This window comes from Mya arenaria, chromosome 11, assembly GCF_026914265.1.
Source record: "Mya arenaria isolate MELC-2E11 chromosome 11, ASM2691426v1".
In the NCBI taxonomy this organism is placed as follows: domain Eukaryota; kingdom Metazoa; phylum Mollusca; class Bivalvia; order Myida; family Myidae; genus Mya; species Mya arenaria.
Window position 1 is genome coordinate 27,996,484 of NC_069132.1, and position 15,260 is coordinate 28,011,743.

Below are 15,260 nucleotides of genomic sequence, written 5' to 3' on the forward strand. Positions count from 1 at the left end.
CCGCAATATGATGGACATCGTGCAGACAGTGGCTTTTGCTTTTAATTACTCAGCAAAACGCCTGCTGAACTTCAAATAGACATTGGAAGCTGACGCCTTGAGCCGTGCTAATATGGAGGAGAGTAAGCAGCTCCAGTCCCTCTGTGAAACGCGATGGGCAGCACGCGCAGACGCCCTTCACACACTTCTGTGTGCATACATGTAAAGTTTGAAATGAAGACTTTTTAATTATATTCATCGTGTGTCATGTTGGCACATGCAATCAAAAGATTTGAGTCTCATATAAAATCAATTTGTCATCTACCTTGATCCGTGTTTTTAGTAGGACTACACTTACGTCTCAGTTAAGTGACCTCTTTATGTTCTGTACATAATTCATTGATTTCAATAACATTATTTTTTTTTTTATGAAATTGGGTACAAATACAAATTTCAGAACTGTGGTGACATCGCTTGAGTAACTTGCTGACGACGGAGATACAAAGGCATCTGGTCATAAAACATCAGTCATGCAATTCAACATTATTGTGTCGCTGGTAGCAGCAGAACACGTCCTTTCTATTCTTGTTCCATTGCCGACCGCACTGCAGAGCAAAATCTGTAACCTAGTAAGCTGCTAACGACACTAAGTTTGTGATAAGGCTGCTACAGGTACATCGTGTTTTAGGAGGGAAAGCGGTTCTAAACCCTATTAGCCTAGTCAGATTTCCGATACATCTGTTACACTTTGCGGTCTGTGATTAAAAAAAGTGTTAAACACCATGGCATTTTCAAAATACTTGTTAAGTGCTTCTGACTATTTTCTAGTATTACTGTAATTAAAAGCTACATATTTAGTAGGAAAGGGCATAAAATATACAATTCCAAATCCTTATTAAAATAATTACATACTCAGTCAGGTAACATTTAATATTTGTCCTTTGTAAATCGATTGTAAATATATATGTCTAGGAATACAAACATTAAACATTTTTTTATAGAATGACATAAGTGATAATGAGATATGGGACACCCTGTAGGAAAAGGCCGCGAACATTGCCGCCAACGTTGTTGCTGAGCCGTCCATGGACAGGAATGTTGGGCGTCAGCAAAACCGCGCCAATGCTCCAGTACATACCATTTCCGAGTATCGGGAGGTCAACATGTACGTACCGTTCCTCGACCACTAGCTCATGGAGCTCAACGTCAGGCTTATGCAGGGCAATGCTAGATATAAGGTCCAGTGGCTGATACCATCTCAGGTTAGAATCTATAAAAAACAAACTTTAATACAGCTCTAACCTTTATTGCATTTTTTAATGCAGTTTTTGTCTGATAGTTTTTTTTGTTCATCAAACATAACAACTTGAAATGCTTTTGAAATCACTAACATAATATATTGGTATGTTGGATGTTTGAGACAACTATAAGTATATAACTAGATTTATGGTCCAATTTATTTGTCCACATGCTTTGAAATCTATAGAACAAGCTATGCCATATTTTCAATTGTTTTATCACAGGTGCAGAGAACAAATTTACCCGTTGTACAGTGCAGGGAAATATTCGGAGGGTTTCGATCAAGTTTGGACGTTGACGAGGCGACTTTTCTAAGGGAATGTGCAAGGTGGCGAAATTGGTGGACAGACCCAACATTTGCAGATGGCCGCCCAAATGTTCCAGTGGAATTGTCTGACAGCCTCAATATGGCTAGGCAAGAGTCCTACCCGAGCATCAGAGTGTGCATGATGCTTCTAATTGTGACGCCAGTGTCCACGGCGACCGTGGACAGGTCATTCTCTACGATGCGTCGTGTGAAGACATATTTGAGCAGCACCATGGTAACTGAGCGTCTTGGCGGTCTTGGGCTAATGAACATCTACCAGGAGAAAGAGATCGATGTGGAAGAAGTTGTTAATATATTTGCAAATAGAAAGAGTCGCAGGCTTGCATTGATCTTTAAAGTGTAGCGAGAAAATGACAATGATTTTTTCACCGTGTTAATAATCATGTATTTTCGTTTCCTGCAAATTGATAATAAATGTTTTTACTGTAATTTTGTTACTTGTTTTTATTACAAAAATCACTCAAAGTGGCTCTGCGAGCACCCCTAAATACAATGTTTTCCGGGGGAGGCCCCCCTTACCCCCACCAGCATGAGGGGGACACCCCCTCCAACCTCCCCAGGGCGTATACTTATAAATAGCCCAGGAACGCCCCTGCATAATAGGTAACATTATTTATGTCATAGTGTAGGTCAGGTGGCCTTTATTAACAATAAAGTTGTGTTTAGTTGTTCCTTTTCCCTACTTTGCTCATTCATACTTTGCTATGACCACAATAACAATCACAACTGACCTTGTTGCTAGCAACGTATCAGTAACTCTTTAAAATTTTGATATAAAGTTTGTTTCACAGAACATGTACAAAACTGGAAGGTATGTAGATAACACAATAACATTTGTTATCTTGTTTCCACCACGTCATAAATTGGATTGGATCATTTCCATATACGCATATCACCTTGAAAGTAAGTTAACAGATCCGTCTGGTTAGCAGATACAAACAGCTTCTGAACGCCTGATAAATATTAAAAAGAAATCGTGTTAGTTAAAATAAATCTTAAATACTATAAAACCATCACATATGCCATTTATGCATTGGATCTGAATTGTAATTTAATCACAAGGTCACAGGAAGCGGAACTTGACACCCAAAAACATACCACCACTTCTATGGAGAAACTGCAAGTTGTATTGATGAGAACTCAAGTGTACCTTTATTTGCGTGTATATAAATTGTAACTACATGCATTGCAAATCATCCTTTACAGCAGCTTCTGAAACAAAGCCTGGAGTTATCAGTTATAAATCAACGTTGGGAACACGATCAAACATTCCAAAAACACCCATCATATAAGTTTTAACGGGCCGATAAGTATTTAATTATGAGAGCTAAAATAAGAACTATGTACCTTACAAGGACAATTCAAACATTCCACGGATCCAATCTAGCATTTCATCGTTAGAATTATATAATTAAATTATCTAATAATAAATCAAAGCATTGATTAAAAGACATAATCATCAAATTATTTGTTATTACATTTTGTCAATTGAATGTGTTACATTGAAAACAAACAAGCAAATAACCAGTAAGCAGTCATAGTAACATGACATTCATAATATAACAGTCATACGATATATGTATATAGTATTAGCAACATGTCAAACAGGACAAAAGTATCATTTCTGGACATTTTTCAGTGTTAATGAATTAGCATCATTTCTTAACATCATCAGTATATATATTCACTGGAAGAATGTTCGTGTTATAGGAAAAGTCATTCTTACTGAATATGTTCGTGGTGATGTTCTGGAAGAAGGGCTTGAATTTGCCTCTGTTGCACTTCCTGTTGGTGCAATTGTAGAAGCTGTTGTTGCCTCTGCTGATCTACACCTGCCTGATTCTGGTTGACGATTGCAACTCCCTCGGGTTTATGGATTCGTCGGGGAATGTACACGGCAGTGTTACAGTATGGGCACACGGTTCGCACCTGAAACCATCCCTTGATGCAATCACGGTGAAACGTGTGCCCACAAGGAAGTTTCTTCGCAATGTCCATTTCAATGTAACATACAGAACATTCTGTGCTGTCTTCGTTTAACGTGGCATTTGGAAGTCCATTGATAAAGTCCAGGAGCTCGTTTCTGATTTTATATTTTGCCCATTCAGTTTTAATGAATCCAATAATCCAATATATTAGCAAACCGATGTTATAAACTACACGCAACCAGAAGAATGCCGCCAAGAAGGGGGCCATCAAGCGATAGTATGTCATCAAAAGATCCGACGTCAATATTGAAATTCCTTTTATCACCATGACAATATTCAAAACTATTTGGATTTTGTCGTTTAATTGAGTTAAATGCCATGAAATCCAAAGCAAGAAACATTCTAAAAGCAAGAAAAATACCCTCATTAATAAGGCAAAATTTCCGGTAAGATTGAAAAGATGCCAAAAATTGACATGTAAAGCCGGTGTGGCATGTGTGATGACAAAAAATGTCGGCCCCATAGTTATGGTTGCTAAGACCAGTCCAAGTTTCACAAGGCACATGTGAGATGTTCTTCCTCCTGCGTTTGCGAGGGCAAGAATTTCATATTCTACTGTGCCAAGCGTATGCAAGATAACTTGAAATATCGTCATCAACAGAACACCCTCTAAATTTCTTTCCCTTGTTTTTGAATCAACAGAAAGTATACCTCCTTCGACGCTAGCTAACATAAAGAACAATTCTGCCTCAGGATAACGTAAGTTATCAAAGTTAGGCTGAGCCACATTCAGAAATTCATTAATAACATTTATTAATATATGGGACAATTTTCCTAACACACAGGCCAATCCAATGAGCGTTATAATATTGTTGCAGCTGTCGGAAAATGAAGAGAAAATAAGATCAATCAAATGGTTGAAGTGTATGTGATAAGGGTCAAAACCATTTAACAAATACCATAGGCGAATAAATAAGATTATGAGGATGTTCATCGTACTAAAAAGGGCTAATATATCGGATATTAGATCTGTAACGTCCTTTGTCAGCACTTTTTGCAAGTTCTCGGTATTTTTTAATATCATGTTTTTGGCATCTTTTAATAGCCCGTTCACACCATCATCTAATAGCCTGTTCCCGGCATCATATAATATTATGTTCATGACATCAATACTTTCCTTTTTCATCTCATAATATTTCAAAAGCTCATCAACCTGTTTTCTTCCTTCACTGCCTTCTTCTCTTGCTAACTGACTACGCAATTTTATTAGTTTTGTGTTAACACTCAATATGTCCTTTTCTTCGCATAGCACAAACATCATTAAAAATGACTCGATCAAGAATAAACCGTTAGCCAGGTAATCTATTTCAGCTACAATATACCAGGGTATGGAACTCATGAGCAGGGTTATTAAACATGACGACAAAGGAACGACCATGAAGACTACGTCATCGCCATCATACAATCGCTTGAACATACACAAAAACCGCATAACGATTGCAAAAATGGTAGGGATCCATAGCGGATCTCCGGCGCCCCAGCAAGGTCCAACCGCTTCTGGAAAGCACGCTTCCTCCGCTGGACTTCGGGAAATCCAGTACACGTATTGGGAAACAACGGACGATGCAGAAACGAAAAACGTTGCTACGTAGAAGGGAAAGAGGTTCTCGAAACTGGATAAAATCCTGATCATGACAATGAAGAGCCCTGAAAAAAGAGTAAAAAGATGAAATTAAAAAAAAAAAAACTATTTAAGTAATCGCCACAATGCAGCAATAGGTTTGAATGACCAAACAACAAAATAAACGTTTACGGTTCAATCTTTAGCAAGCATAAAAATATAAACTTCCATACATGTTCAGAGTTTGTAAGGACCTTGCAAACGTTTAAAATTTACTAGAGTAGTTATAATTATAAGTAGAATTTAATTTTATTATTTAGACCCTTTTCTATCCCTTTTACTATTTTTTGTGTTCGATACAAAGCGTGAATTTCGTTTCTATGCATTATCGTTTCTACGGTACTTGGCCATTCGATGAACCCTAGATAAAAATTACCTAGCCCCAAAATGATGAGACACACGAGTGTTTTGATATCTAAAGCCATTAAAATTTAACTAGATAAGATTTGTGTTACCACTTACTTTTAGATGCATTAAAGATTTGGACACTTAAATGTTATCTAGTAAAGTTTAGTATATTCCACTTAGTTAGTATCATAATGAATAGTTAACTAAATAAGATTCGTGTAACCAGTATAAATAGATAACCAGTTGTATAAATCAAGTTATGGATAACTGGCAACACGCATCTTATCAAAAATCTTTTGGAAAGATGTAATCAAAGCATATATATGCTGTATAGATAAATTATGTATTGACAAAGTTAAACAATTTTTGCATATGCCTTTTTTGTATAACCATTACTGTAAAAATGGAAATTAAGTATTTATTAATGCCTTATTTAACAAGGGATTACACTATGTAAAAGGCTTATATATATATGGTTTTAACGGTAAAATGTATGGTCTGAGTGCTAAAGAACTGATGGGTTTTTTTTACATTTTAATGGACTAAAAACTGCAACAGATTCATATATAAAGAAAAAAGATTATTGTCTTAAGAGTCATTGATTTTGCATTTTATAGTAATCCATGTATAAATTGTTAATTATATGATATCCTATTTTGATAAAACACGACCTTAATAGATTCCTATACAAAATGTTTATTTAAAACACTGATATACCAACCAGTCAAAAAAAGTGGATATTGTTATATAAGAATACCAATATAAAATGGAAAGTTGCATATAGTTATGCATTCTATTGCACAAGAGACTCATATATTCAATGGCTACACACAAGAATAGTTCGAGGTATACTACCAACAAAATCGTTGCTTTATAAAATGAAATTAGTTGATGATTACCTATCTTCTTTTTGTGGACGCCGTGAAGAAACTTTGCTTCATATTATTTTGGATTGTTATAAAAAAAAGTCTGTGCTACAGAATATTTTACCAAAAATGTACTCCATTAATCCGAATATTGCCATAGATAGTATGTTTGTTTTGCTAAGGTCTGGAAATTATAATTTCAGTTTTGACTTATTGTTCCTTGAATTCAAAAGATTAACTTTTTTCTGTAAAAGAAAAAAAACATAATTCCAAGAATATTAGGGTTTAATTATAGCCTTAGACTGGCTCTGAACATTTATAACAACACAAAATTATCCGATAAAGGGAAGTTTAATGACAGTTGTTGAAAGTTTTCTAATGTAATTACTTTTCAAATAGTTATGTTTTACTAGAAGAATAATTCAATATATAACTTACATTGAAAATATGTGATATAGTTGCATGTTTTTGTGTTTTTGTTTTTGTTTTGTTTTTATTTTTTTTCCTTTTATTTCTTTTCATTGAAATCATGGATATTTCTTTGGCGTTCAAATGATATAATATAAAACGCTTTATTATTGAGTGAGGATAAACCACTAAAATCATAAATCACTCAACATAAGATCATCAGCTTAGAAATTGTTTAAAAATATGTAGTTGTTTTTGTCTAATCTTTGAACTGTACTGTACATGTTTATCTTTTATGACTGTAAAATAGACCCAATTATTTTTTCATTGCCTAGAAAGTAGAACTATAATATATACAAAATGTTTACGTACAAATGTTACTTTGTTTGATCTGTATAGACTTTGTACTTACTGTTTGAATAAATGAAATGTCCATGAAAAAAAAATTAATATATTTTCCATAAATGCATTATTTAGTAAGTAGTTAAAGGTTTATCAGTCGAAATTGATGTTTGTTATACAAGTGTATGTATCGATTGTGTATAAGAGTGTCTCTTAAAAAACAACAACAAAAACATAAAACACACACACAACACACGCATCTTATCTAGTTAACCAGTTATTAAGCTACTTGTTCAAGATTAGACTACCAGTTACTGCTAGAAGTCAGAAATGCCTTTATAGATAAGTGGTAACACAGATCTGATCTAGTTAACCAGTTATTTATTGAGTGGAATTCGCACCGTTACTACATAACCTGTTAGTGTTGTACAGAAAGAAAAGGCAACAGGTGGCAGTTCCAGGCACATTCAAGCATGTTTTAAGTTTTATCGGATATTTATCGTACCAAAAACGTTTCTCGAATATTTACTACAGAAGTAGATAGCTAATTAATTATCGCGAAATTTAAGTGGTTAATACGAAACAATTCGTTACTTTTCTTTGGAATACTTTTGCATTTACAAACAATCTGAACATTCCACTAATTTGGATGACAAAACGAAACTGAATGTAAACGAATAACTCTACGTGGAAGCGAGTTTTGACTTTATACATAAATTACAATGATAATAAATTAGTTTTTTAAAAAATGCCAAAATGAAACATGCTTATCAGCTTTTTTTTCCAGAAAGTTTATTTCCTATTTGCATCGAAGTCAAACACATCTGACTGTTTTAGAAATTGAAGAACTGATAATGATAATATGAATTCATTTATTTTTTAGGAAGGTTAACCCATTAAATAGTCTCTTATATATATATATATGAATTTGTTCAAGGCAGATCATGCTTCCCTTAACTTCCTAGGCTGTGGATAAAACCCACTCATTAGAAGTTTCCTTACACATTATACTTGTCTAAATCTATAATTATTAGTCTCAATATCTTTGAGTAAATTGTCATTTTTTATTAAAAACAACAACACCAAAAGAGTAACTGATAAGATACTCAACTGATTTATTTTTTTGTAAATAAAAGCCTTAAACAAATATTTAGCCAGGTTACGAAGCTTTTCAGCAATGTATACCAGACTTTTTTCAATAATACTTAATCTATTTTGAATAATTAGCGTTTAGATCACTCTTCACCAAATGACTCTTTTATGTCCAACTCCATAAAATGCAAACAAGAATAATTACAGTTTCGATCAACATGTCTCTTAATTTTAGTTTTAATATTATTCAAGTAATAACAGAGCCATGTGTATGCAATCCAATGTAAAACCAATGATAAATTAGGAGTTGCTCCCATTTTTACTTTCATTTCTGTGCCAAGCCCTTTTAAGTGCATTGAGTCTTTTGGGAGACTTCACAATATTTCTGGCGCTTAATCCCCATATATAGCTTTAAGTTGCCATACAAATTTAAGTCTTCATTACAAAATATACTGTATGTCTCCACTTTAACCATAAACACACAATGAGACGACTATTTAAAGCATTACCATGTGTCAGAATTATAGATCTTTCTTTACATTTTATTTGTCTAATTGTATTACCGGTCTCTTTAGCAATATAATTGTGCCTCTTTGAGTACTTGGCTTGACAGTTTGGTTTTTAATGCATTGTTTTGAATGTTTTATTTGTACACAACAATGATGATGATGATGATGACACTATGCTATGCCAAAACCTCAACACATTTTCTTCAAACAAAAAAGGACAGTCATTCAGAATAACTTTTATTACATCATTTGAGAAAATAAACTCATACAATCAACGAAATAAACATGCATCTGTAAAATCACAAGTCATATTATGTGTTTGTTAAATTCAACTTAATAAAGAAAACAAATATTGGTTGCAGTAAGCAATGCGCATCACTTCTAATAAACATTCCAACAGACTGAAAAATAAATCAACACAAATGGAAAAACTGTTTGCAAGTCAGCTAGTATCTTATTTTATGCCTTATCAGATTGCTATGCAAGCTGGAAGCTTACAAAATCACTCTTAAGTCTGTTGCCTAAGAAGAAACAAGTATGGACATCCTTTTCCTGAGGTCAAGAGAAAGTATCTTGGAGGTCTTGAACTCATAACCTTGAATTTGGGGCTTATCCTCTAGACCACTTTCACCTTTTCACATTTTAAAGAGCCCAGTTTACAATATGGCATTTGCAAGGATGTGCCCTATTAACAGATTTTCTAAAGTCTTAAAAATTGAACTGAACAAAATAGTTCTCCTTTATTTGGTCTGCCGATGGCATCTGTTTCTGTTTTTGTAGTTATCTTCCCTCCATAATATAGGAAAAGCACTTAAAGCGTATATAAATCCTTTACCATTTTACCCTTTTAAAATATATGTTCGGATTTATTTAATAATCACGGACCAACAGATGACTTTTATCTTCAACTTCACATCAATATGTAAGTCATCAAATATTTGAGATGACAAGATGTTCCACTGAACGCTTTGTTTCCATCTTGCACTCATTTTTCCAAGGAAAGCATTGCAGTTAAGATGATTGCCATGCATTGCAGGTCAATCCTCATACAATGACATTTTTGATTACATTCGGATTCCAGTGCCTGAAATAGAAAACAGAAAATACAACAATAATAGGAATTATATTTTCAGATCAATTATTTTAAAAGCCTGTACAACAACAGAAAAGTATTCACAAAACATTAAGTGCAACACCAATTTAAAGCTGCATCCTCACAGTTTTACTGTTCTGACACCTTTTTTATTTTTGTCTTTAAAAGAGCCAATTGGCAATTATTGTGCAAATGTATGGAAACCAGTGATATTAGACTGCTGACATAATATCAGATCACAGTTTTTCATATACAAGTTTGAAAATTTGGTAAAAATTCCTCCAACTAGTCATATAAGGTCACACATAATAGAACAGATTTCAATTGTTTGGAAAATATTTTTTTGCTATTGCTTTAAGCCATATAATTAATTATATGTGTAAATTTAATTTAATTACTCCTTTGGGCTTTTGAAGAATGACCAAGAAGAACTGTCAATCTGTGAGAGAGCAGTTTTAGCTCTGGACTACTGGTTAATTAAAAAATATGAAATGAAGTTGTTATCATGTTTAAATTCATCTACAATGTTGATATTTTAATACTGTCAATCCTTGTTGGTTAATTGTACAAACATGCAGGTACTTTTGGGCTTAAACCAATAGGATACTTGACTGTTAAATTATTGTCCGAATTTCGAAAATAGCACAACCATTACCTAATCTGCCTTTTTTCATTAGAACAAGCCGGGAATCAGAGTCAGCTGCACCCCTGGTACCATACTCTTCTCTGAAAATGACAATAAGATTAAAATTTAAATGTCTGCATTTCATTGGCACAGTAAAAATGTCAGCATTTTTCAATGTTTCTGCATCACCACCACTGGTGGATATCATAGAATTTAGTCTTGAAAGAAATGTGTGCTGGTTTATGCGTTCAAACTCATTTTGTTAAACCAATAGAATGAAGATCTAATTTATTTAGAGAACTATATTAGTGAACAGGGCCGAGGTATTCAATTGTGCCATTACATTAAGTTGTTCGCTACCAACCCTCACGGACATATAAACCATACATCCTTGGTTAAAAGAATGTATTTTAATTATAAAAATTTAAAGTTAATGATATGAAATGTATGAGATAAATACACTGAGAAAGAAAGTCTAACCTATTATCGATCTAAGTAAAGTCAGATTCAGACTTATTTGTTATTAAAAAAAAACAAATAGAGTATTTATCTTAATTTTTGCCACTGATCACTGGAGCTTCAAAATTGTTATTTACTAAATTAGAATCTGTCAAATGAAAGAAGACTTTACCCCACCCACTAAGAATTAATGACATTTCCAATTAGTTTCTCTTAAGGGCTCTTTTAAAACTATTTTTATATTTTATTAAAAACAATAAGTATAAAAAAAACACTTACACACAAATAAGTGGTAAAAGTTCGCTCCTCATTCTGTCTTTGGACTAACATAACCCTTGGTTGTTTGAACATCTTCTTGGTCGGCCATGATGGACTATTTTCTTACGACCCGTATTTGAGGCCATATCTTGATACTAGCCGAGGAGTTCCGATTGGTAGTATAAGTAATATTTTGGTATTAGTCGGGTGCGAACCCAAGCCGTTAAAGTCAAGAAAAGAACATATTATTTGCCACCTGATCCACTAAACCACGAGGACAACGATAATTTAACATCTTGGCCATACATTAATAACATCACGTTATAATGTCAATCAACCAATGACGCAAAAACAAAGCATGAAAATTATGGTCTTAATAGACGAGATTTGAGCAAATATCAACATTGCTGAAGGGTTCCAGCTTTTAGTATCTTAGTTTTAACGTTCCTATTGATTTGCCTCATTCGGCATTCAAAAAAAAGTGTATTTAAAAAAAAAATGAGCGAGTACCTATCTGCGATTTTTCACTGAACAACATTGATGCTTTGCTCCGCCAACTTATCTGCCTCATTAGCATTTAGTAAGTCAGTGGACCAGTTTGGAATTTCATTGGTATTTCCCATACATTTCTTTACAATCGTATGGACCTCATGAATTTATCAGACATTGTATGAGAGTCTATCATAGTTATATGCTCACTTTTTTCTCTTATTATTTAATCCTAAATGATACTGAGGCTTTGCAAATTAACTCAGCAGTTTGGTTTCTTTGGATTATGTCTCGTTATAGTTTACAATAAAATGATCAAATAAAACAGATTAGGGGCCATATTCCTAATGCAACCAAGGATAAATGTCCCACTTACTACAACAATGCCTTTTTCTAAGCTGATTTGTAAGAAAACTAACCATGTGTGTACAATCTAGTATAAGAAAAACATAAGGGATTTAAAATAAACGTTGCCAAAGATAAGGAAAATTTCGTTATTTATTTCACTTAAATGTTTCATAAATAAGGCCCCAGGCACAAAAGAACCATTGGTCGTCTAAAACTTGCATTTACCTGTATATCTAACGACGAGGAAAGGTGCATCTAGAAGCCAATTGTTGTAGTAAGGAGCAAGGCAAGTCATCCAGAGATACATAATCACAACCAGTGGAAACCTCAGGGTCACTTCCAGTATGTATTTCTTCCTTCCTGTTAAACCATCGTACCAATCGTCCACATATGAGCCGTATTCTGACAATTTACTGTCAACATCTTTACTTTTCGCATTTAAAACATCACAAAATGTCCTTATTGTCTTTGCCATTTTTACTTTTGCTGAAACGCTTATTGTATACTTTAGGCCAAGTTAAGCTTGGATTCAAAAACGAAACTAAATATTACCAAATCTCCGTATGTAAAACCAAAACATTGGCTGAGCCGTGACTCCTAGGTTATATTAAGATAAAATGGAATACCCAATTATTATTTATCAAATACTTTAAGTTCTATATTCAGATTACGAATAATTCTTGTATCTAGTTACATAAGTGAGTAAGCATAAACCGAGTTCACCTTTTTATCAAAGCAAAATTATATAAGTTTATCTAAAGAAAAAAAACACACATTTTTTTATAGGAAAATGTACACGTAATAGCCACTTTTGGCTATTAACTGAACCCTTATGGCCGGAAATGAGCCAATGAGATCTTTGTCATGTTCGCGCCCATTTTGATGCATCATAGCTTGTCCCTACCCGTGTGTTCCATCATATTTTTAAGGTACCCAATCCACGCATACGTGAATTTCGGATACCTCGTGACCCAATAATATTTTGGTATCATTTGAAACGTGTGTGTGGATGTGTTTCATAAAAGAAATAAATATATAATCAAAATATAATTCCAAAAACAATTTCTGTCGTCCTTCTAAGAATACAAAATAGATTATTTTACGTCCATTTCCAGTTTTAATCAAGATTTTTTTTATATCACGTAATAACTTCATGTAGTGTTAACGTTTGATCATTTACATTACATATAAGTTATAACCAATCAAACACTTTTCAAGTAGTTCCAAATTTGTTTGGGATCACCAGGCATCAAATGTTAGGTTAATGGAGCTATCATAGCATAGCTTGTTTATGGACCGGACACCTTAAATGTATCTACAAGCCAAAAGAGACATGCTGTAATTCCCAGTCACATTGAGAGTATCCCAAGGAAAATTTTGACCCATTAGTTATATTGTCCCACTGGAATTATTTAAATAAATGTGTGGTCTATAATAGATCTTTGATGAACATTTAATATAACCATGACATGTTTTTATTTCATTATCAGGCAATACGATTTGCTATGTATGAAGCCAAACATATAAAACTATTCCAACAAGACTATGTTGAAATAGTTAACGGAAAAAAAACAGTATAAAGACCATTAGTATGATCATTTTGATACAGATCATTATCTCATTATGCAAAGTGTATATATTGTGCTGCGTAGGTTATTGTTAGGCAAACAGTTACTTTCAATACTTAATCTAGTTTCAGAAGTCGTGAGGTAAACAGTTGTCCACCAGCATTTAACAAGCAAGGATTCCATTTTCCACGCGCTTCAATGTGTGTATGACTGTTTCGAAACCAGACATTAAGAGGATGCCTACACATACTTCCTATGAACAAATAGATTTTCACCTGATGTTTGAACTAATTGAATTTTGGTCGCGTGATATTGAGAACAGTTTTTTTAGAACACAAGCACGAGAGACATTGATCGAAACAAAATTGCAAATTATAGGAAAGTTAAAACATTGCCAAAGCTATCGGAAAGCAGGGTCAGAAACATTGCCAAAGCTATCGGAAAGCAGGATCAGAAACATTGCAACAGCTATCGGAAAGCAGGTCAGAAAGATTGCAACAGCTATCGGAAAGCAGGGTCAGAAAGATTGCAACAGCTATCGAAAATCAGGAGCAGAAACATTGCAAAAGCTATCGGAAAGCAGGATCAGAAACATTGCAAGAGCTATCGGAAAGCAAGGTCAGAAACAGTGCAACAGCTATCGGAAAGCAGGATCAGAAACATTGCAACAGCTATCGGAAAGAAGGGTAAAAACATTGCAACAGCTATCGGAAAGCGGCGGCGACCAAGTCTATATACACTGTACTGAAGACGGTGACCAAGTCTATATACACTGTACTGAAGGCAACGACTGAGTCTTTATTCACTGTACTGAATGCGGCGACCGAGTCTATATACACTGTATTGAAGGCCGCGACTGAGTCTATATAAACTGTACAAAATGCAGCGACCGATTTTATATACACTCAACTGAAGGTCGCGACCGAGTATATACACTGTATTTGTAGGCCGCTACCGAGACTGTATACACTGAACTGTCTAACAAATAAGCTGAAGTTTCGTTCGGAAATTTGAATACCGTGTTTATCCTGTCCAGCTAGTATCATTTCTTTTATCGATAAAAATGTTATTTCAAGCATGAGCATTTTTCTGTTTCGTTTGCAAATCTTGTTCATAGCTGTTTCAAGTTCTTTAAAAAAACGGTTCTTTATTATTTTCATTGTTCATGGGTATCACCTGAGCTAATGCAACAAATAGCAAAACATTTCCAATGGCATCTAGTTCAGCCACAAGGTACCGTTATGTAAAATTCATTGACTTATTCAAACATCTAAATACAAAATATGCTTAGTTTGCAGGGTTTTCCAAATCCGGCAAAGAGTTGAAAAGTGCAAAAAGATTTAAACCGAAACAATGGTGGGATTCTAAACTCTCTGCTGTACTACGGGAAATCCAGAACACGTATTGGGAATTCACTGATGATCCAGTACTATAAACGTTGCGACTGGTTATGAAATGTTATGGACCTCCGCATTAAAATTAGAATACCTGCAATGAAATATCAAAGTGTATATGTCGTCACTTTGAGCTTAGTAAAACTATGGCTGAAATATATTTCTTAAATAAACAAGGTCAAATATTAATCATGTATATTCGTGTGACATGTTTAAAATAGTAATTATGAAATATATCTCACTATT

At 34.0% G+C, this 15,260-nt stretch overlaps 1 protein-coding gene and 1 long non-coding RNA gene across 3 annotated transcripts in view; both read right to left on the reverse strand.

The window, feature by feature from the left end:
• Positions 1 to 2,608: 2,608 nt before the first annotated feature.
• LOC128208109 (uncharacterized) overlaps positions 2,609 to 15,260 on the reverse strand; it is a 32,362-nt gene continuing 19,710 nt past the window's right edge. Inside the window, exons 1-2 of one of the 2 annotated variants that reach the window (XM_052911454.1) lie at positions 12,278 to 12,598; positions 2,609 to 5,241 (exon numbers count right to left, since the gene is read on the reverse strand). In XM_052911454.1, coding sequence (XP_052767414.1) covers positions 3,329 to 5,241; positions 12,278 to 12,527 — 2,163 coding nt within the window. In that variant the 5' untranslated portion in view covers positions 12,528 to 12,598 and the 3' untranslated portion in view covers positions 2,609 to 3,328. Of the gene's footprint in view, positions 5,242 to 12,277; positions 12,599 to 15,260 lie in introns of those variants that run through there. The other variant, XM_052911455.1, reaches the window with a different exon arrangement.
• On the reverse strand, positions 9,021 to 12,253 carry LOC128208113 (uncharacterized). The gene is made up of 3 exons (XR_008256848.1): positions 11,237 to 12,253; positions 10,529 to 10,599; positions 9,021 to 9,864 (listed from the first exon to the last, which is right to left on the reverse strand). It is a non-coding gene; the product is annotated as an uncharacterized LOC128208113 (long non-coding RNA).